The sequence below is a fragment of the Mustela lutreola genome, chromosome 16 (assembly GCF_030435805.1).
Source record: "Mustela lutreola isolate mMusLut2 chromosome 16, mMusLut2.pri, whole genome shotgun sequence".
In the NCBI taxonomy this organism is placed as follows: domain Eukaryota; kingdom Metazoa; phylum Chordata; class Mammalia; order Carnivora; family Mustelidae; genus Mustela; species Mustela lutreola.
In genome coordinates, this window is record NC_081305.1 from 27,212,004 (window position 1) to 27,235,279 (window position 23,276).

At 48.5% G+C, this 23,276-nt stretch overlaps 3 protein-coding genes and 1 long non-coding RNA gene across 5 annotated transcripts; 1 reads left to right on the plus strand and 3 right to left on the minus strand.

The window, feature by feature from the left end:
* Nucleotides 1-725: 725 nt before the first annotated feature.
* Nucleotides 726-2,364, minus strand: LOC131817991 (metallothionein-1-like). Its single transcript, XM_059151974.1, has 3 exons — nt 2,232-2,364; nt 1,639-1,704; nt 726-960 (listed from the first exon to the last, which is right to left on the minus strand). Exons 1-3 carry the CDS (start codon nt 2,257-2,259, stop codon nt 869-871), a joined length of 186 nt encoding a protein of 61 aa, XP_059007957.1. The 5' UTR covers nt 2,260-2,364; the 3' UTR covers nt 726-868.
* Nucleotides 2,365-7,578: 5,214 nt separating this feature from the next.
* On the minus strand, nt 7,579-9,211 carry LOC131818555 (metallothionein-1). Its single transcript, XM_059153144.1, has 3 exons — nt 9,059-9,211; nt 8,467-8,532; nt 7,579-7,808 (listed from the first exon to the last, which is right to left on the minus strand). Exons 1-3 carry the CDS (start codon nt 9,084-9,086, stop codon nt 7,717-7,719), a joined length of 186 nt encoding a protein of 61 aa, XP_059009127.1. The 5' UTR covers nt 9,087-9,211; the 3' UTR covers nt 7,579-7,716.
* Nucleotides 9,212-13,534: 4,323 nt separating this feature from the next.
* Nucleotides 13,535-14,321, minus strand: LOC131818505 (metallothionein-1E-like). The gene is made up of 3 exons (XM_059153024.1): nt 14,165-14,321; nt 13,945-14,010; nt 13,535-13,787 (listed from the first exon to the last, which is right to left on the minus strand). The coding sequence occupies exons 1-3, from the start codon at nt 14,190-14,192 to the stop codon at nt 13,696-13,698; spliced, it is 186 nt and encodes a 61-aa protein (XP_059009007.1). The 5' UTR covers nt 14,193-14,321; the 3' UTR covers nt 13,535-13,695.
* A 63-nt stretch (nt 14,322-14,384) lies between these two features.
* LOC131818506 (uncharacterized) lies at nt 14,385-21,262 on the plus strand. Of its 2 annotated transcripts, none has more exons than XR_009348852.1 (4): nt 14,385-14,676; nt 15,318-15,521; nt 16,701-16,976; nt 19,356-21,262. It is a non-coding gene; the product is annotated as an uncharacterized LOC131818506 (long non-coding RNA). The 2 variants fall into 2 exon arrangements; XR_009348853.1 differs by having other exon boundaries at nt 16,890-16,976.
* The last annotated feature ends 2,014 nt before the right edge of the window (nt 21,263-23,276 follow it).

The window sequence follows — 23,276 nt, forward strand, 5'->3', positions numbered from 1 at the left end:
AAAACCCGGGTTCCCCATTCCATCTTACGCCTAAGAAATTGGAATGGGGGCTGGGAAGGGGGAAATGGGACCATGGTGCAGCACTCTAGACCTCTTCAAGGGATTCACAGAGCAAACAGGTTACAAGTCAAGCAGAGGAGACACAAGGGACTCTGCTCTCTTCTCTCAGAGGTCAACTCAGCACATCCCCTCACACGCTTGCCCAGATGAGCTAGCCCACCCCTGTCCCCATCACAGTCTTTCCAGTTGTCCCCACTGACAGGAATGCAGCTGTCTGTGTGAGGTCTCCTTACTTGGACTCACCCAATAGCATTCTGTCACAACCGCTGTCGTTTTTCCATTCAGTAATGACCTCTCCCCAACCAGGCCCCAATAGTCTGGTAGCACCCTGTTACCTCAACACTGAAAGCCCCAATGCCTATGTATACAGTAGATGATGCTATGTATCCAGTAGACACACCATAGGTGTCTACTGAGTGAATATAAGCAGTGACACAGGGCAGGGACTCTCTAGGTGACCGAGGAAACCATGTCACAGCCAAGCCAAGAGTAGTCAAAAAAAACCCCACCAAACCAAATAAAACCCCAAGAGCTCAAGGAGGTGAACCAGGCCAGACCACAAGAACCCTGGACTCTGCTAATATCACCCCCCACCAAGCCAGTTTCCCCTACAGCCCAATTAGAACCAAGTCCCATCTTCCCATTATATCACCAGACACCTGGAGTCAGAACAATCTAGATGAATTTACTCTCATTCAAAGAGTTTACAAAAACGGGAATGTAGCAACTGGGTCAGGTAGTATGAACACATAAAAAACTAGAGGTTTGTACATGTGGTTCTATTTACATCAGAACGGGCTCCCCGGGATCAGGCACAGCAGCTGCACTTGTCCGACGCCTCCTTGCAGATGCAGCCCTGGGCACATTTGGCACAACCCGCAGGGCAGCAGGAGCAGCAACCTAGGGGACAAAGGACAGAGGATCAGAGACCCCACCCCCCTTCCTAAGAACAGGACCGGCACCGGCCCTGGCCCCAGCCCAAGGACCCTGACTTGATAAAGACATGCTCTCCCTAGACTAGATCCTAGGCACTAGGAAGCCATCTCCCTGCCCCCATCTGATTCCCAGACAGGGCAGAATGCCTGGAAACACAGTGACAGGGTGTCCAAAAAACAATGCAGGCTGGTCCCTTCCCTTCCAGAACCATGTATCTTAATGAAGTCCTCAAGACCAGCGAGGGCGAGCCCTCTGCCTCGCAGCTCTGGACTGTCCCCACAAGAAAGGGCTGCACCATGTCAGGCAAACCACACTGGTCATCAAGTTAACGTACACCAAGTGTTCAGGAGACTGGAGAGTTCCAAGGCTGCAGGAGACGGAACACCTGGACTGTAGCTCCGGCTCCTTCCTTGACACTGCTTACTGACCTCTCTGAGCCTCCGTCTTAGCGTTCCAGAGAAAACTGAAACTCAACTATCTACATAGCCTTTCAGCTGCATTTCTGAATCAAGGGCTCAGAACAAGGGCTGCACAGAGGCTGGGTCACTGACCTGTTCCTGCCTGCTGAGCGCCGGGTTTCCCCCTCCCCACAACCAGCCCAGCCCCACTCCCCATCTCCACAGAAGACCCCACTCCACTCACTCTTCTTGCAAGAAACGCATTTGCACTCCTTGCATTTGCAGGAGCCGGCGCACGTGCAGGAACCACCTGCCAGGAAAAGTTAAGAGAGCAGTGAGCAAGGGTGATGTGGGAGCCCCAAAAATAAGGCAACGAAGGGTCCCCGAGGCATCCTGCCAGTGCCCAGCCCTGGGAGGTCCTTTCTTGTCCACAGCGAATTAAGAGAAACTCCACTTCTGCTGCTGGGGAAAGTAGGTCCGTCCCAGATGTGCCTCCACAAGGAGGATCCCAAGCTCCAGAATCAGCCCATGTAAGGAGAGTCCCCACTTACCACCACGTCCTGGCACCCCCGTGGCTAGAACAGCGCCCCGGGTCCGAGGACAGATTCCCTAACCAACAGGGGAACCTCGACACGACCATAAATACCCTCAACTGAAACCCAAAACCCAAGAGAACTGCCGTACTCTCCAGAGGCTGGCGTGAACCCACACCACGTGCTGACTCGAGGTATCTACTTCAGTTCCAGCCCCAAACACCGGCTCTTCTCACACCAGAGACACCCCTCGACCCACGCCTGGAAAGCGTATCCCTAAGACTCAGAATACGGGATCCCTTACCTGTGGAGCAAGAGCAATTGGGGTCCATTTCGGACCACCCCGAGGACGGAAATTCAAAACAAACAACGCAATAAACACAGCGCTGCGGGTTAAAGCGCGATAAAACCACGCCGCAGCGGGCTGACTTTATAGGCGGAGCGGGTGGCCCCGGCGCAAAGGCCCCGCCCCTGCCCTTGCACCCGCCTCGGCCTTGGCAGCGCTGTGTGCACCTGGCGGGGCCGGGCGCACGAGTCCCTGGAGGGCAGTAGGGCTCGCTACGCACCGCGCCGGGGGCACGAGGTGTCTCAGCTTCCCAGCTCGCCCCGGGTCTTCCCGAGGTCGGTAGCCGCCCCTGTTCCCGCGTGTTCCTGGACCCCGGCGCCTGGGTCCGGACGGCCTTCCCACCCCCCGTACCCGGTGCAGGCGTCCCCGGGGTCGTCCTTTCCTGGAGCCCGTGTGCAACCCTGGCCTCTCCCAGTGGGGCGAGTGGTTGTGCAGAGCGATCCGAGAGAGTTGTGTGCAGAGGACAGGAGATGGATGTAACCTTTGTGTCCCTTGGCCTTTCTTCCCCATGTCTCCAGGTGGGGCTGGGCTTTCAGGCCATTTTCTGCTGTACACTGTGTGGCCGACGCAGACCACTGCCTCTCTCCATTTTGCACACCCAAACGGATATAAGGGCGTGATCGTGCAGGGTCTTCTTGGCTTTACAACTAGTGCTCCCCACACCTGCTGGGGCACCCCAGTCCCGGCGGTTTCCAGAGGGTGAGGTACCCACAAAGGAGGTATCCTTTTAGGTGATAGGAGACCTGGCTTTAAATAAAGAAAAAAAAAAAAAAGTGGTTATTTCCCTTTCAACATTCCAAGAATTACATAGCATTTAGTGATCTCCACTGGCCCCCTCCCCTAACCCCATCTTGGGCCCTCCGCCATGGCTCTTGTAGACAGCAAGGTGGTGAGCTCAGGCTTCTGGCTCCCTTCCTTTCCTCCTCCCCCGGCCCCCCACCCCCTAAGACAGAAGGGATGCATGGGCACGTTTGTCCTGGCGCTCCTCTGCGGAAACTTTCTAGGGGCTCTCCTCAGCCCTGTCCAGTCACCCCACTCAGGGTGGAGGTTCCCAAAGTATAGGATGCTACCCACCCCCTTCACCACACCCCCAGAAGGGATCCTTTTAGATGACAGGCGGACCTGGCTTCAAATAACAAAGCAAGGTGGTTCTGTCCCTTTCAGTATTCCTGAGAACTACATAGTGTGTAGTCTGTTCTGGGTGTTGCTTATCACTCCGCATTTTGAACCCCAACATCGATCCTAAAGGGGACATTAGTTATGAGCCAGTTTCCCAAAGGCAGAAATGCACACAGTGCAAGAATTTTAAGGTAGCTAACCCAGGGTCACAGTGCTGGGAGGTGGAGTCCTGGATCTGCTTCCAGCCACTCCTGGAGGGAAAGAAAGTAGATGATAGGGCACCTGGGTGGCTCAGTGGGTTAAGCCTCTGCCTTTGGCTCAGGTCATGATCCCAAGATTCTGGGATTGAGCCCCGAATGGGGCTCTCTGCTAGGCAGGGAGCCCACTTCCTCCTCTCTCTCTCTCTGCCTGCCTCTCTGCCTACTTAATAAATAAAATAAATTATTTTATTACTACTAAATAAATAAAATCTTAAAAAAAAAAAAAAGTAGATGACAAAGCTTCCCTTCACCCCAGAGGTACGTCTTCAGCACCTCTCTGCTGTCCGATGCTCAATCCTGGGAGTGACAAAGTGATAACAGAAGGAATTTACATACACACACACACACACACCTCTTTGTCTAGAAGTAAACTCATTCTCATTTTCAGGAGTGGCAAAGAGTTTGCTTTTCATATAAATATATTTCAGGAAATATGAATTGTTCAAAAGAAAATGTTAAGTAAATTACTGGTGCAAAGGACTGCAGAAATGGCAGGCGTCCTTCTGTGTCTATTATGAGGACATAGGCCATCTGGCTTTTGGCTTTATATCCCTAGTGCAGTTCCTTCTTTTGTGGGAGGAGAGGGTAACTTTCTCTGGGCAGCTGGTCGCATATTCTTTGGGTGGATAAGGACAGTACAGGACATGCAGCTAAGCCCACAAGTCTGGCCTTTTTTATCTGGAAATAGAAAACATCTCCAAAGCTATGAACGCTATTAATAAAATAATAGCTAATGTGGATTACTTACTGTGTATGTGTATGGCATCATTCTTTTTTTTTTAAATTTTTTATAAACATATATTTTTATCCCCAGGGGTACAGGTCTGTGAATTGCCAGGTTTACACACTTCACAGCACTCACCAAAGCACATACCCTCCCCAATGCCCATAACCTCACCCCCCTTCTCCCAACCCCCCCCCCCCCCGCAATCCTCAGTTTGTTTTGTGAGATTAAGAGTCACTTATGGTTTGTCTCCCTCCCAATCCCATCTTGTTTCATTTATTCTTCTACCCACTTAAGCCCCCATGTTGCATCACCACTTCCTCGTATCAGGGAGATCACATGATAGTTGTCTTTCTCCGCTTGACTTATTTCGCTAAGCATGATACACTCTAGTTCCATCCATGTCGCAAATGGCAAGATTTCATTTCTTTTGATGGCTGCATAGTATTCCATTGTGTATATATACCACATCTTCTTTAGCCATTCATCTGTTGATGGACATCTAGGTTCTTTCCATAATTTGGCTATTGTGGACATTGCTGCTATAAACGTTCGGATGCACGTGCCCCTTCGGATCACGACGTTTGTATCTTTAGGGTAAATACCCAGTAGTGCAATTGCTGGGTCATAGGGCAGTTCTATTTTCAACATTTTGAGGAACCTCCATGCTGTTTTCTGGAGTGGTTGCACCAGCTTGCATTCCCACCAACAGTGTAGGAGGGTTCCCCTTTCTCTGCATCCTCGCCAGCATCTGTCATTTCCTGACTTGTTGATTTTAGCCATTCTGACTGGTGTGAGGTAGTATCTCATTGTGGTTTTGATTTGTATTTTGTATGGCATCATTCTAATTTCTTTGCATTACTTCTAAGATTAATGAATTTAATCTTTGCATCATTTCCTTCTAAGAGCCACACCCTATTTTTTTCCCCTTTATAGAGAGCGGGAGACTGAGCCACAAAGAGGTTCATGTCACACAGCTGTGACATGGGTGGGACTGGCACTCCCGTGGGCTGACTGCAGCATCATGGCCTCACCCACCACCCCGTACGTGTGAAAGGTGAGGACTCTGGACACCTGGCACAGAGGCAGTGTGGGAAGAACTTCTACATAGCTCTCTAACCTCTCTGGGCTTCGGTTTCCCACGTCTCAAGATAGGGCACAACTAGACTATCTCAAAGGACCCTCCAGCTCTGGAAAATGACAGGCAGAATTTAGCACCCACTAGCATCCTGACCAGCCAGTTGGGTCACGACTCTGACTGGGAGCTGTGTGACTTTGGGCTGGTGGCTTAACCTCTCTGGAAATTGGCACAATCACTTCAGCCCCTGCACATTCACTCTCTCACTGGTTCCTGTACAGGTGAAATGACATAAACGATGGAAAGACCCTTGGTCTATCCAAATGCTGTGGCAGCCTCCTGTCCAGAGGGCCTTTTTGCTAGCCATCCATGCTCCCCCGGACCCCAGGTAAGCAAATTTCCAATTCCATCTCTAGCTTCCAGCCCAGAGAAATGCTTCTAAACCAATGGGCCTTTCCCTGAGGCTTATTGGGAGCTAGCAGTCTCTCCACAAATGTCAGTGTGAATATAGGAGTGACCATAGTGGCCCTGTTTATTAAAAGCCCTAGGTAGAAGCCAGGCCACTATCTCATTTAATTCCCCACATTGCAAAATAATCTTTTTTATACATGAAGAAATGGAGGCTTAGCAAGTACCAATGACTTGCCTAGGTCAGTTGGCCGGGAGGTGGAAAAGTAGGCTGTGAACCCACCAATGCCCACGCAGGGGACACACACTGCCTTCCGAAATCACCCTTTCACACCAAGCACCTGCGGGCAAGCAGCAGCCTGACTCAGGGCCACATGACTCCCTCTTCCCTTTGATCCAAGGTCAAGTAGCAATTCCTCCAAAAACAGCCAGGGGAACCAATCAGCGGTGTTAATTACAAGTCACTGTGGGCCTCACTCCTAATAAATGCAACCTGCACAGTGGTATCAGCCAGCACCGTTCCCAAGCAGCAGTGAACTCCATCTGGAACCAGTTCTCAGGTACCCTACCTCTCACTGGGAAATGGTTGGGACACCAGCCCAAACCAATGGAGCCCGTGTGGCAGACGGAGCTACTCAAGATGGTCATGAGACAAACCTCGTGAATTGTTTCTATTGTTCCATGCACACTTTCAATGAATGAATGTGTACTTTACAATTTCTCAGTTACTGTTCCTCATATGCTTATTGAAATTTTAAAAAATGGGGTTTGCAATGTGCCTGTTACAAATTTTTTCCAAAGCTTAAATCTTGTGTTAGAAAATAAAAATTGGGGGGCACCTAGGTGCCTCAGTGGGTTAAAGCCTCTGACTTCAGCTCGGGTCATGATCCCAGGGTCCAGGGATCAAGCCCCACAACCGGCTCTCTGCTCCGCAAGGAGCCTGCTTCCTCCCCTCTGCCTACCTGTGATCTGTCAAATAAAATCTTTAAGAAAAAAAAAAAAAATTGGTCCCTGAAGTGTTTTAGAAACCTGGTGAGGAAAAGCCTTATCAAGTGGGTAATTGGGCTGCATCCCGAGTACTTAAGTTTTGAAGTAACTTCTACACACATGGAGGCTTGAACATACATCAACTGAGATCGAGAATTGCAAACTCCGACTGAGCCAGCCACATGCCTGAGTGTTTTTGAAAGCCAACATTGCTGAGAACCTAAGTTTGACAGAATTCCAAGAATGAAATAAAACTTAAGTTCTTTGGGATGCCTGGGTGGCTCTGTTGGTTCAGCAGCTGCCTTCAGCTCAGGTCATGGTCCCAGCGTCCCAGGATTGAGTCCCACATTGGGCTCCTTGCTTGGCGGGGAGCCTGCTTCTCTCTCTGCCTGCCACTCTCCCTGTGCGTACTCTTGCTCCTCTGACAAATAAAATCTTAAAAAAAAAAAAAAAAAAAAAGTTCTTAAGATTAACTCTTTCAAGAAGGAAAATGAACCCACCCCATACCCTTAGGTCAACCTAGCAGACACATTGCAAACCCCGTTTAAATTTCACCTTCTGTCGAAAAACTGACGGGAGATCATCAACTTGCGTAAGGGAAGTTGTTACGGACCAATTCTTGGGTCCAGAACCCAGGTCTCTGTTCCAGGTCTAACTCCCCACCCCACCCCAACCACGATGGGATTGCAATCCCCGATCTCAGAAGAGCACAAAAGAAAACAGCCAGAGTAAGTTTAAATTTTTATTGTAACTCATATTTCATAAAAACAGGAATGTAGCAAATGGGTCAAGTAGTATGAAAAATTAAGTCTTTACTGTGGAGTTGTACATGTGGATCTATTTACATCGGGAACGGGCTCCCCAAGATCAGGCACAGCAGCTGCACTTGTCCGACGCCCCTTTGCATACGCAGCCCTGGGCACACTTGGCACAGCCCACTGGGCAGCAGGAACAGCAGCCTAGGTGACAAGAGCCAAAGCATCAGAGAACCCCATCTTAAGAGCAGGCTTGGCACAGGCCCTGCCCCCAGCCCCAGAGGACCCTGACTTGAGAACGACATGCTACATGTAGAGTGTCCTACACTCTAGAAGAGACTGTCCTGCCCCCATCTGATTCCAAGACAGGGCAGAATGTCTGGAGATACAGTGACAGGGGCCCAGAGACAAGACAGGCTGATCCGCTGCCTTCCAGATAGAAATCCTTGAAATCAGCGAGGGGGAGCCCCCTGCCTAGCAGCTCCCGGCTGTCCCCACAGAAATGAGCTGCACCACATCAGCCAAACTACACGTGGCCACCAAGCTCATGTATACCAAGTGTTCAGGACACTGGAGAGTTTGGAAAGCTACAGCAGGAGGCAGAACGTAGACTGTAGTTCTGCCTCCTTCCCGGACACTATCTGCTGACCTCTCAGAGCCTCAGTCTTCCTGTTCTAGACTGAGGTTGGAACTCACCCCTCTACATGCCCTTTCAGCTCCAATTCGGAGTCAGGGACTCAAGGTGGGGGCTGCGCAGAGACTGAGTCACTGGCCTGCTCCTGCCTGCTCAGCTCTGGGCTTCCCCAACACACCCACCCCAAGCCCAGACCCTGATGCCCACGGAAGAGCCTACTCCACTCACTCTTCTTGCAGGAAGTACATTTGCACTCCTTGCATTTGCAGGAGCCAGCGCACGTGCAGGAGCCACCTGCCAAGAAAATAAACAGTAGTGAGCAAGGATGATGTAGGAGCCCCAGCACTCGGTCAACCAAACCTCCCTGTGCCGCCGGCTATTGCCCAGCCCTGGGAGCTCCTTTCTTGACCCACCGAGTACCATTAAGAAACACCCCACTTTCCTCTACTGTTGGAAAACGCAGGTCACTTCCAAATCTTGACTCCACAAAGAGGATCCCAAACTCCAGGACCAACGTAAGCCAAACAGAGTCCCCGCCTGCCATCACCTCCTGGCACCCCCCAAAGCCTGAACAGCGGTCCCCAACCAGCAGCCCCGGCCCACAACAAACCTCAACGTAACCACAAACACCCTCCACTCTAAGCCGAAGAAATGAGGAAAACTCGGACATACGTGTTGCAAAAAACAACCTGCAACACGTGCTGACTCTTAAAAGTCTACTTCAGCTCCAACCCCCAAAACCCGCCCTTCTGACTCCAAGAACACACTACAGTAACCTACGAAACATCCTCTCTAAGACTCCAAATACGTGGTCTCTTACCGCTAGAGCAGGAACAGTTGGGATCCATTTCCAATTGAATAGAAAGAGCAACCCGAACAGACGACACCAAACACCACAAGTGCAATCTATTAAGAACTTTAACGACCCGCCTCCGCGGGCTGACTTTATAGGCGGAGCCGGTGGCCCGGGCGCAAAGGCTCCGCCCCTGCCCTTGCACCCGCCCCGCCGGGAGCGCACCTCCCGCCTTGGCCTTGGCGGTGCTGTGTGCACTTGGCCGGGCCGGGCGCACGAGTCTCGGGGGAGGGGTGTGGGGGGGGGATCGGTTGGGCTCGCTGCGCACGGTGCGGAGGGGATGCGCGCGGGTTGGCATGCCGTGTCTCAGTCACCCTGCCCGCCCCTGTGGGTCTCCCCGAGGTCGGTAACCGACCCTGTTACCGCGTGTTCTGGGAACCCGGCGCCTGGGTCCGGACCGCCTTCCCCACCCCTATACCCGGTGCAGGCGTCCCCGGGGTCGCCCTTTCCTGGAGCCCGTGTGCAACCCTGGACTCTCCCAGTGTGGGGAGGGCGTGTGCAGAGCGATCTGAGAGAGTTGTGTGCAGAGGATAGGCATTGAATGTGACCTTTGCTTCCCTTGACCTGTCGTCCCCGTGGCCCCAGGTGGGGTTGGGGTTTCAGGCCGTTTTTTTGCTGTGCACTGTGTGGCGGACCGTCCCAGACCGCTGCCTCTCTCCATTCTGCTCGCCCAAACGGATATAGGGGCGCGATCATGCAGGGTCTTCTTGGCATTACAACTAGTGCTCCCCACACCTGCTGGGACACCCCAGTCCCAGCGATTTCCAGAGGGTGAGATGGTGATAGGGAGACCGGTCTCTGAATAAAAAAGTAAAAAAAGTAGTTATTTCCGTTTCAACATCTGAGACTTTAAATATCATTTTGTATGTGTCAGGCCATGTTATATTCACTTTTGATTTGTGTACCCTCACAAAGACCCCAAAAGGGAATTACTATTACTCCTAAGCACTTTTTCTTAATGGATAACTACAATACAGAAGTCTAAGTTACTTGGCCCAGGTCCCACAGCTAGGAAGTTGTACTCTGATGAATCCAGTCAGCTTTCTAAGGGAAAGAGAAGGTCTATGATAAAGCTGACTGTAACGTGGGAATGGCTACACTTGCCTACTGCTTGGAACCTTTTCATTAAGAGTTAGGCTGCCACATTGGGACTCCTAGGTGGCTCAGTTGGTTAAGGGTCTGCCTTCGGCTCAGGTCATGATCCCAAGGTCCTCGCATCGAGTCCCATGTTAAGGTCCCGGCTCAGCAGGGAGCCTGCTTCACCCTCTGCCTGCTTCTCCCTCTGCTTGTGCTCTCGGTCCGACAAATAAATAAACATAATCTTAAAAAAAAAAAATGCTGCCACATTAACCATGGGTAGCAAAAAAAAAAGGTGACTGATTAGTGAAATATATATAGTTATATATTATATTCTTATATACTAACTATGCTTTTCTTGCTATTTTCTATGTCTGGAATAAGACTGATTCTCATTTTCAGTTAAGGATAAACAGTTTCCTTTTCATGTAAATTAAAACAGGAATGATTTCAAAGTACAATGTTTAATAAAATATGGTGTAATTGGTAACAAAATGAGCAGGTGTCTTTTGGTATCTGATATAAGGCACAGAACATCTTTCTCATGGCTTTATACCCACCATGCGGATCACAGTTGTGTGGAGGAGATTGAATGATGCTCTCTGGCCCATAGGTCATATTCTTATGTGGCTGATAAAGACCACACAGGAAACATAACCGCGCATACCAGCCTGAGCTTATTTGTCCTATGCTATGCATCATAATAATAAAGTCATACCTAGCACCTCAGGCCCAGGTGTTTGTCTGGAAATAAACAAATATGCCTTATGCTATGTACATATAATAATAATAAAGTAACAGTGAATATTAATAGACCACTCATCACATGCCATACACTGTTCTAAGTTCTTTATATGTATTAATTCAATCATTTGAGTCATATGCCTTTTTTTTTTTTTTTTTTTTTTTGCCCTTTTTAGAGTAGAGGAAGCTGTATGCCAGAGAGATTTATGTCAAGCAGCTGTGACACTGGGGGGAGTGGCACTCAGGTGGGCTTACTGCAGCATCATGGCCTCCCACTAGCGCCCGGCACCATGACTTCATGGGAAAGGTGAGACACTGGACGCCTGGCACAGAGGCAGCGTGAGGAGAGCCCTGAGCTGACAGTCAGACCCTCTGCATAGCTCTGTGACCGCTCTGGGCTTTGGTTTCCCATGTTTCAAGCTGGGGAGCAACTGGTCCATCCCCAAAGGCTCTTCCAGCTTTGACTAGTGAGAAGCGATACAAGCACCTAGTGAATCATCATCAGGCAGCGATGGACCGGAGACCCCTAATTAGGGGCTGTGTGACCCTGGGCAGTTTGCTTAACCTTTCAGAGGACAGCACAATTACTCCAGCCCCTGCATGTTCACTCTCTCACTGATTCCTACAGACCAGAGGACGTGAAGGATGGTAAAGACTTTCATGTCTGTCCAAACGCTATGGCTGCATCTTGTCCCTGGGGACATCGCGTAGGAGGTACCTCCCCTCCCCCAGCACTGGGTCAGCAGATTTCCAATCCCATCCTTAACCTCCAACCCAGAGTAATGCTTCCTAACTAATGACCCTTTCCCCAAGAGCTTTTTGGGATCCAACAGGATACCCTCTCCACAAATGTCGGTGTGGACATACTGACCACTGTTTATTAAGCCATAGCCAGGAGCCAGGAAGCTGTCATTTAATGCCCACACAGAGACAGAATCTCCTTTCTACAAAGGAAGAAATGGAGGCTCAGTGAGGTTGAGCAGCTGGTCCAGGCCCCCTGTGGCAAAGTAGGCTGTGAACCCAGACTGCCTAACACCAAAGCCCATGCCCTGGACACACACTGCCTTCTGAAATCCCCCTTTCACACCAGGCACCTGCCGGCAAGCAGGGGCCCAACTCCGGACATGACTCCCTTTTCCCTGTGATCCAACATCAAGAAGCAATTCCCTCCACAAATAGCCAGGGGGACTAACCGTTGTCATTAATTACAAGTCACTGTGGGCCTCACTCCCGCCTAATAAACACCACCACGCCCTCCAAAGCGCAAAAATCAGCCAACACTGTTCACAGGCAAACTCCTCCATCTGGAACCAGTTCCCAGGTACCCTCCCTCCTGCTGGGAAATGGCTGGTCACTTCCCTCCAGTTCTCTAGTCACTCTGTTGGTTTCAAGTTGCCAAGGACAACTGGATTCTGAAGGGACAGATTCCAGCCTGACCTAGGGAGGAACTTCCAAAGATTCAGAGCCAAGCCACAGCAGGGAGCTCTCAGGGTTACAGGGTGTTCCCTCAGTGGCACAATGGCAGAGAGGAGGCAAGTTCCCCGTGGGGAGGGATAGCCAGGACAGTGGTCTTCAAGGTATGTGGTCCATGGCACTGGGGCATTTGTGAATTCTCTCTAGTGCTCAGTGGACATCTTCTGTGTACATATATATGTATGTGGAGCATTATAAAAACTAACTCTGTTCTTCCCATATTCATTGAAATCATGTGTGCTCAACCTAAAAACATGGGCTTTATATTGTTCTTTTATGGCATTTTCATAAAGTCTGTATTTTTTTTCTATAAATATTTTTTAAATTTGACAGGCAGAGATCACAAGCAGCCAGAGAGGCAGGCAGAGGGAGAAGCAGGCTCCCTGCTGAGCGGAGAGCCGGCTGCCAGGCTTGATCCCAGGACCCTGGGATCATGACCTGAGCCAAGGCAGAGGCTTAATCCACTGACCCACCCAGACGACCCTCTATAAATATTTTTACAGAGAGCTCACACAAGCAGGCAGAGAGAGAGGGAGAAGCAGAGAGCCTGATGGAAGGCTGAATCCCCAGGACCCTGGAATCACCACCGGAGTCTAAGGCAGCTACTTACCGGAGCCACCCAGGCACCCTTATGTATATTAAACCAAGGTTTAATTTGGGATGGATAGAAAGTAAGAAACGCGACTTTCCCACAGGTGTTTTTTTTTAAGCCCCAGATAGGATTCAGAACAGGGGAGGGTTTTTTCCCCCAACACACATCCTGTTGTCAATTTCAAGCCTTGACTCCATGAGGAACTGAAGTTAGGCAGAGAAACCCCGGAGCGTTAAATCTGTATTGATAGGGAACCTGCCTGTTTGTAGAGCCGTGACTGGATCTCTGAGCGGTGAGTTCAAACCCCACACTGGGAATAGGTGATTACTTAAAAACAAAATTGGCATGAGAACACAGGGCTCCCAGGCCTTTATATCCTCTGGAATGATGCCTTTTCATTTTACCGAAGATGAAGGTCCCTGAACTCACTGGCTTTGCCTTAAAGCATTCAGTCTTAAGGAATTAACATCTGTGTCCAGAAACAGGTTTCTGCAATTCTGGTGGAATTCCCTACCCCAACCCTCGTGGGCACGCAAAGGAAAAACAAAATGAGAATATTAAGTCCACAGCTTTTATTATGTAATTCACGTATTTTATAAGGATAAACAACAAGGAATGTAGCAAACTGGTCAGGGTTGTATCCAAAACAAAAAGCACCAAGAAACACTGTAGGTCTGCACACGTCGCTCTATTTACATCGGAAACAGGCTCCCTAGGATCAGGCACAGCAACTGCACTTGTCCGACGCCCCTTTGCAAATGCAGCCCTGGGCGCACTTGGCACAGCCCACCGGGCAACAGGAGCAACAGCCTGGAGAAAGGAAGATGGCAGAGATTAAACAGTGGGAGCACCGTGGAAGCAGCACCTCCCCTCCCAAGGAAAAGGTTATCAACGATCCAGTTGAAACTCCCCTCAGGGAATAAAGAGTAGGGATGCGTAAGAGTGTGGTCCCAAAGATTCCACTCACTCTTTTTGCAGGAACTGCATTTGCATTCTTTGCATTTGCAGGAGCCAGCGCACGTGCAGGAACCACCTGAAAAAAAAAAGTAAATAAATAAAAAATAAAAGGGCAGTGAGAACCATGCGTGGACTCCACAGCCGGAATGCAAGAGGTCTCGGTGAGTGTCCTTACCCACAAACATCCCCATCCCCGAGGAACCGAGACCTACGACTCTGAATTCCCTTACCTGTACCGCAGGAGCAGTTGGGATCCATAGCGTTAATAACCGACAACTGGACTCCGTAGACAGTAGCACAACAAAAACCAGGCACTTGGCAGAAGCGTGGTGAAACGCACCGCCGAGGGCCGGCTTTATAGCCACAAGGAGCCGGGGCGAGTGCAAAAGCCCGCCCCCGGCCGCTGCCTGCACACGTCCCGCGCTGAATCACCCGCGGCTGTGCGGCGCATGGGGCTCTGCACACGGCCGCTCACTCGGTTCCCCGAAGTCGCCTCCGTGAGCCCCGGGCCACCTCGCATGACGGAGGGCCGGGTGCAGAGCGGGAACGCCGCGTGCCTGGTGGCTGGGCCCTGTGCCCAGCACTCTGCCCCCGTCCTCTGGCGTGCACACCTCCCGCCCTCCTGGCCTGTGCCTGAACTCATCTGCGGAGGGGACAGGGAGGTGGGGTAAGCTGGGAAGAAGTGGGGAACTCTGCTTGGATAGAAAAATCGGCTGGAAGTGCAGATTACAAAAACCACTGGGTAACTGTCAAGGCTTCATAATTCTAACAGCAGAGTAAGCCCATGGGAGATGATGGATGGTTATGCCTACCGTATGGATCCAGTGTACATTAAGGGGCTTTATTGTGTGACTGTGTGTGATTATGTGTTATCTGCCTGCTCTCATTTAATCCTGTTGTAACTGTTAAAAAGAAAATGATAGGCCCAGAATGGTGTCACTTAGGTCAAGTCACCAAAGTGAGCTTAATACCTAATCTAACTGCAGTTTCAACCTCCCTCAGAAATGGAAGTCTTAGGGGTCAATCAGGAATTTTCTGATCAGCACCCAAGAGGCCATCTGTCCCCGGGTTCCTCTGTTTCCCAAAGGAAGATGAAGTAGTCCACTCAGTAAGACCTCTGCCCTTCCACCTAAGCAAAGGTGACCTTGCCTGAAACAGTCCTTTCTTTTTCCTTGCTCATAACTTCCTGACCCACTCTCTTTCCTATAGAAACCTTCCACTTCCACTCTGAGGTACCACACCTCAGAGCTCCCCTCCACTTGCTAGATGGGATGCTGCCTGATTCATGAATCATGAAATAAAGCAAATTATATCTTCAAGTGTGCTCAGTTGCATTTTGTTTTTATTTTATTTTAAAAAATATTTTACTTATTTTTTTGACAGCAGGAGAATGAGTGAGAGAAAGCACAAGCAGGGGGAGCAGCAGAGGGAGAGAGAGGGAGAAGCAGGCTCCCCACTAAGCAGGGAGCCTGTTTTCAGAGCTGGATCCAAGGACCCCGGGATCAGGATCAGAGCCAAAAGAAGACAATTAACCGACTGAACCACCCAGGCACCCCTGAATTTTGTTTTTAAACACAACATTGTGAGGTAAGGACTATCCCTTAATCTTATTTTATTTTTTTTAATTTGACAGAGAGAGAGAGAGGGATGACAAGTAGGCAGAGAGGAAGGCAGAGAGACAGAGGGGAAAGCAGAGAGCCTGATGCGGGACTCGATCCCAGGACCCTGAGATCATAACCTGATCTGAAGGCAGAGGCTTAACCCACTGAGCCACCCAGGCTTCCCTGAGCCATCCATGTTGGGAGTAAAATTTGCCTCCAGGCCTTAGCTGTCTGTGTTGAATCACTGTGACTCAGTGAGGGGAGGGTTGGCCAATCTCCTAGACCTGGCCCTAGTCTTGCTCATTGATTTGCTGCTGAAAGCCTCACTGTGCTTGGGACGGAGATGGAGAGGAAGGACCTTCCAATGTCTGCATCCCTAGATGGTAGAGGGTGAGGGAGATGAAGCCAAGCAGTATTAGTTGAGGAAAAATACCCCCCTGCTAATCTGATGTGAGGCAAGGATGGCCCTAGCTTGCATTAATAGAAGTATGTTATCTAGAATGAAGGAGGTGAATTTTCACTCTCCTTTTAACTGCCGAGGTGGATGTTTATAGTTCTGTCCAGCCATCCACTCATCCTTCCCATGGCAGTACCCTTAATTCTCCTTTGTACAATCTCACCTCCCTACTCTTGGTCCATATGGTTTGGATGGTGGAGACCCTGTCTCTGGGATCCTGGGCCATTCTGATGAGGGAGCAGGAGGCTGGCTGAGGACAAAGCAAAAGCTGGCGCCTTGCACCCCCTCTTCACCCTTTCCCCTCCATAAGTGTAGCATCCTTCAGGCAGCCCTGACTGCCATGAACAATAAGCAAATAGTTAACTTGCAGAGCTCACAATCCTGCTAGACAGGAGTCTCCCTTGGCTTCCTGTCCCCGTGCTCTAATAAACCACCTTTTTGCACCAGAGACGTCTTAAGAATTCTTTCTTTAGCCGTCGGCTCCAAACCTCACCCCACCGAACCCCACCTAGGTTCAAGAACTTCATCAATTCCGCCTCTCTGGCCACAGGGATTGGCTCTGACTGGTTCACCCAACCATGAACCAAAGAGAATCACTGAAACTTTTGCTGGGAAAATGAAGTTTCCATCTGCACTTTTACCTGAGAGGAGGTGAAGCTGACTTTCTTTCTTTCTTTCTACCTTCCTTTCTTTCTTTCTTTGACACAGAGAGATCACAAGTAGGCAGAGAGGCAAGCAGAGAGAGAGGAGGAAGCAGGCTCCCTGCCGAGCAGAGAGCCCAATGCGGGACTCCATCCCAGGACCCTGAGATCATGACCTGAGCTGAAGGCAGAGGCTTAACCCACTGAGCCACCCAGGTGCCCCTGGAGCTGACTTTCTAAAGCCTTTTGCCTCTAGGAGAAAAGCCTGAAAATAAAGCCCTCGCAAAGGAAATGGAGACTGACCTCACTGGAACACCTGGACCCAGCCATCCCTGAAGCCGTTGTGAGTCAATCATTTCCTTTTTAGTGAAATCATTCTGGATGAAGTCCTAACTAGTACTGTGGGCCAGACTATCCTGAGGGTTGTCTTCATGCCAGGCTTCAATTGTCCAGGAGACAGTTGATCACAATGGTCCTAAAACTCAAAACCCCATCTCGTGAACAACTGTTGAGGGGGTGGACAGGTTCACTCTGGATGAAAAGTTATGTTCGCATATTTGCACAGTGGATGCTCTGATTGTCTACAGCTGTGCAACAAATGACCCAAAGCTCAGCAGCTTAAACCACCATTTTACTGGCTCTGGTTTGGAGGGGCAGGAATTCCAACAGGGCTCCTTTGCCTGATTCTTCTATTCTGTGCATCATCGACTGAGTTTACTTGGAGGCATTCAGGGGTGAATAGGCCCAAGGCAGCTTCACTCACATGTCTGGCTCCCTGGCAGGGATGGCTGGAGGCCTGAGCTCAGCTGGAGCTCTAGATCAGAACTCCCACATGGGGCCTCTCCAGGAAAGCCTCTGGGCAGTGAGGCTCCTTCCATTCAGCTCAGGGCTCCAAAGCCATGAGGACTGAGGGTCAGCCATGGTAGCTGCGTGTCTCTCAAACCCTGGGCCCTGAAGCTTTCACAGCTCAGTTTCACCACATTGTGTTGGTCAAGCGGCGTCATATCCTGCCGCTCAGATTCAAGGGGAAACGATGGAGACCCTATTGTTGATAGGAGGAGTCAGTGACTTTGCAGTCATCTCTAATCTGCCAGAGTTGTGGGGAATACATATATAATATATATGTAAATATATATCATCTATAAATAATATGTTATATATTATTTATAGATATATTATTTATAGATTTTATTAATCTATATTATTTATATATAGATTATATTAATATATATTTATATTATTTATAGATTATATATATGTGTGTCATATATAACTACAGTATTAATATATGTTATATATGTTACATATCATACAATATTAATATATAATTATACTTTATATATGAAGATATAATTACATATTAATATATTTATGTGTTATGTTATATATATTATAGAATATATATGATATATATATGCTATATATTCTATAATATATGTTATATATGTTAACATGTTTTATATATATATACACACACACATACACACTTGCGCGCTCTCTCTCTCTCTGTATATATATATATATATATATATATTTTTTTTTTTTTTTTGAGAGAGCACATGAATAGGGAGTGGAGTGAAAGTGGAGTGAGAGGCAGAAGAGGGAGACAAAGACTCTTAAACAGGCTCCACACTTAGTATGGAACCCAACTTGGGGCTATCTCATGACCTAGAGATCCCGACCTGAGCCAAAATCAAGAGTCAGATGCTTAACCAACTGAGCCACCCAGGCGGCCCATGGGCAGTAATACTGAGAACCTGCTATGCACCAGGCCTGGTACTAAGGACATCCTGAGTTTATCTCACTTAGACCCCCGCACAGCTCAACAAGGCAGACCCTGGTTTTTATAAGACGAGACCCTCGAGGTTCATGGCTGCTCGGGGGCACAGCTGTCAATGGCAGCACTGGGATTTGAACCCAGGACTTTCTGACTCCCCGCTTGCATGTTTATGCCATGCTGAGAAGAAGAAATGAGGCTTGTCCCCTGTGGTCCCGAGGGCAGAACCTGGCCAAGCATGGGGCTGCAGGCGTAGAGGTTCTGCTCCAGAAGGGAAAGTCCTTTCCTGCAGTTAGAGCTAGCCATGACCGAAATGGACCCACCTGGAAGATAGTTTCCTGTCCCCACCGCAATAGAAACAGAGGTGGTGATTCCAGCACCAGATAGGGGGGATAGATGGAGGTCAGGTCCCTTCTTGTCAGGGATCCTGGGATTCCAAGTTTCTGTCCAGGTACCAACTGTCTTCTCTTAGATCTTCCTTCTCTTTCTACTGACCCTGCCTTCATTTTGGAGGCGTCTTTGTTATCTAATTCTGCCTAACAGAGCAAGCAGCTGAGACAACACACAGGTATTATGTGGTAGTTTCTGTGAGTCAGGAATGCAGGTAAGGCTTAGCTAGGCCCTCAGGGCTCAGGTTCCCTCCATGACAGCAAGCAGAGTGTCAGCCAAGGCCACAGTCATCTCCAGGGTGAGCTGGGACAGGATCAGCTTCCATGGTCATGGGGTCGTCAGCAGGGTTTGGGTCCTTGGGGACCACCGTGCTGAGGCCTTGGTTCCTCATAAGCTATTGGCCAGAGGTCTCCCTTGGCTCTGGGCCACATGGGCCTCTCCCTAGCATTCCACAACAGGACAGTGAGCAAGCAAGAGAGAGTGTCAACAGCAAAATGTGATCAGATGAAAGTCATGGTCACTTTAACACAGAGTGACATCCCGTCGCTTTTGCAGCGTTATATTTGGGAGAAGAAGTCACTGGGTCCAGGCCACACTCAAGGAGAGGGGACACGCGAGAGCCTGGAGCAGTGGAGCAGACTCCAGAGCAGTGGAGTGCGGCACCATGGCATCACGGAGGCCATCTTGAAAGTCTGACTACCCTGGGCGAAGGTGGGGGGAAATGCTTTCTGCCTGCGGGCCCTTTGCACGGGCTGCTTTCTTTGCCTAAAATGCTCCCTCCATCCCTGTCCCTTTCATTTGTTGGGTTCCAGTGTAAGGCCACTTCCTCAGAAAGGCCTTCCTGGGACCCCAAATATTGGAGTCTCTCTGTCATCTGCAAACATATGCCTTCTCTGTGGCACTTATTACAATGACGGGCACGAGTGACAGAGCAGCTAGTATTTATGTCCTCCTGATCCTGTGCCAGGTGCTCAGGGCTGTACATGTGCGAACTCACTTGATTTTTCTGACAGTGCCCTAAGATAGGGCTGGTCGTCACCTACATTTTACAGGGGGAGAGACTGAGGCTCAGAGAGACTGTGTAACACTGCTGCAAGCCACTCGCTGGTCAAGGGCCCAGCCAGGCGGTCTTTCCCCAGAGCCTGTGCGCTTAGGCCTCTGCCACACAGCCTCCCCCAGCAGCTAGTGCACTGTGTGAGTTTTTTGTTGTTGTTGCTTAATCTCTGATGTCCCACTAGGCCGTGGGCTGTGTCTGCTGTGCTCCCTGTCCTAGCTCTGGCACCTGGCACAGTGCCCAACTTGTGGTGGGTGCTTAATAATGCAAAGCAATGGAGAAGATGGAGTCTAGCCAGAAGCCAGTAAGAAGGCTCCTTGAAGAGCGAGACCTGCCTGGTGCAGAGTCCACTTTGAAAGCCTGCATTCAGGGGGGCAGCTAAACACCCACTGGCATCCTTCCCTTCTTAGTAACTTGACCTCAACCTCCCTTTTCTGTCCCCAAGCACTTCCACCCTAGGATCCTAGGGCGTCCCACACCCTCTTCTAAACACATGTGACACTCCCACTCCACATTTTTGCTCCCTCCTTCCATCCCTAAAAACCGACTGCAGATGCCTCCTCCTCTGAGGAGTCTTCCCTGATCTCCCAACCTGGTGGAGTCTCTCCCTTCTTAAAGCCACCAGAGCCTCTGCTTGTACTTCCTCACCCACCCTGGGCCTCAGCCTCCTGAACTCTAAAATGAGGAGAGCCTGGGTGCCATGGTCTTCAAGTTTCTTCCAGCTTCTAAAGCATCCGGGATTAAGGAGGGCAGGTGATATAATGAGCACTGCGAATTATATAAGACGGATGCATCACTGACCTCTACCTCAGAAGCTAATAATACATTCTATATTAACTAACTGAATGTAAATTAAAAATTATATAAAGCATCCAGGATTCCACTCCGGATTTTTGTGATGGCTTTACCCTCCCCACGGGTCTCTGAATTCCCTGAAGGGCCGAGACAATTTCCTTTCCTCTCTCCTCAGTGTCTACCACAGAGCTTGGTGATTTTTAGGCATTCATAAATATAAACGATTTGAGGGGGCCAGTTGAGATAGCAGCTCGGTGGAGATGTATGTCTCCTGTGTCTGCTCAAAATCCCATGGAAAGAGGGAAAAGATCATTCATTAAAAGGCTGAGTAATGGAAAACTCTAAAAAATGCCACCAGAAGGAATCATACTCCCTGATTTTGAACTATATTATAAAACTGTAATAATCAAAACAGTATGGTATTGGCATAAAAATAGTCAAATAGATGAAGGGAACAGAATAGGAAGCCCAGAAATAAACCCATGCATACATGATCAATTAATTTACAACAAAGGAGCCAAGAATATAGAAGGGAGAAAGGACTGTCTCTCCAATAAATGGTGTTGGGAAAACTGGACAGCCACACGCAAAAGAATGAAACTGACCACTATCTCACACCATATATATATATATATATATATATATATATATATATATATATATCTCAAAATAACATAAATAAAAAAATAACTCAAACTGGATTAAAGATTTGAATGTAAGACCTGAAACCATAAGACTCCTAGAAGAAACATGGGCAGAAAGCTCCTTGACATCAGTCTTAGTGATGACTTTTTTTTTTTTTGGATTTGACACCAAAAGCAAAAATAAACAAACAGGACTCCATTAAACTAAAAAGCTTCTGCACAGCAAAGGAAACCAAAGGCAAAATGAAAAGGCAATCTACTACCTGGGGAAGAAATGTCTGCAAACCATTTATCTAGTAAGGGGTTAATATTTAACGTATATAAAGAACTCACATAACCCAACAACTAAGAACCAGACAATCTGATTGAAGAGCAGGCAGAGGACACTTTTTCCAAAGACATAAAGATGGCCAACAGGTACATGAAAGGGGAACCTTCTAGCCCTATTGGTGGAGATGCAAATCAGGGCAGCCACTCTAGAAAAAATACGGAAATTCCCAAAAATAAAAAAAAATAAACTACCATATAATCCAGCAATTCCACTTCTGGGTCTTTATCAGAGGAAAATGAAAACACTAAATTGAAAAGATACATGTACCCCTGTGTTCACTGCATTATTTACAATAGCCAAACAGTGGAAACAGCCCAAACGTCCACTGACGGATGAACAGATAAACAAAGTGCATTATCTACATACGATGGACTAGCAATTCAGCCTTCAAAAGGAATGAAATGCTGACCAGTGTTACAACATGAATGAACTTTAAAGACATTGTGCTCAATGAAATGAGACATGAAAGGACAAAACACATCGTATGAAGCCACTTACATGAGACACCTAGAGTAGTCTCATGTAAGTAAATTCATGGAGAAAGTAGAATGGTGGTTTCCAGGAGCCAGAGAAAGAAGAGTGGGGAGTTACTGTTTCCTGGCGACAGAGTTTAGTTTGGGAAGATGAAAAAGTTCTGGAGGTGCACAGTGATGATGGTTGTACAACCAAGTGAATATATCCAAGGCTACCAAGCTATATACTTAAAAAATTTTTAGGGGTGCCTGGGTGGCTCAGTGGGTTAAAACCTCTGCCTTCAGCTCAGGTCATGATCCCAGGGTCCTGGGATGGAGCCCCACATTGGGCTCTCTGCTCAGCAGGGAGCCTGCTTCCCTTCCTCTCTCTTTCTGCCTGCTTGTGATCTCTGTCAAATAAATAAGTAAAATCTTAAAACAAAATTTTTTTTTAATGGCCAATGTTGTTATCTATATTTTACCACAGTCAAACATATTATGATGGGCAAAATATTTGAATAGATTTGCCAGCAAAGAAGATACACGAATAGCTATTAAGCCTATGAAAGGGTGCTCAACATCATTAGTATAAGAGAATCGCAAACTGAAACCACAATGCAATACCACTTTATACTTACTAGGAATGGCTAGGGTACAAAATGCAGGCATCTAAGAGGGCCAGTGAGGACATGGAAAATGTGCAACCCTTATGCACTGCTACTGGAGATGTAAAATGGTACAGCCACTTTGGAAAGCAATTTGGCAATTTCTCCAGAAAGTTCCAGAAAGATCCGGCAATTCCGGGCACCTGGGTGGCTCAGTTGGTTAAGTGACTGCCTTTGGTTCAGGTTATGATCTTGGGGTCCTGGGATCGAGTCCTGCATCGGGCTCCCTGCTTGGCAGAGAGTTTGCTTCTCCCTCTGGCCCTACCCTCTTCTCTCTCAAATAAATAAATAAATCCATCAATTCCACTCCTAAATATCTAACCAAGAGACATAAAAAATATATGTCCACACAAAGACTCGTGCTCCAAGGTTCACAGCTATTTATGAACATTATTTGAAATAGCCAAAAAGTGCAAACAACTCAAACGTCCACCAGCTAGTGAATGGGTAACTGTAATGCAGTATATCCATACACTGAAACTCCTATTCAGCAATAAAAAACAAACAAACGAATAAATGGATGAAATGAATGAAT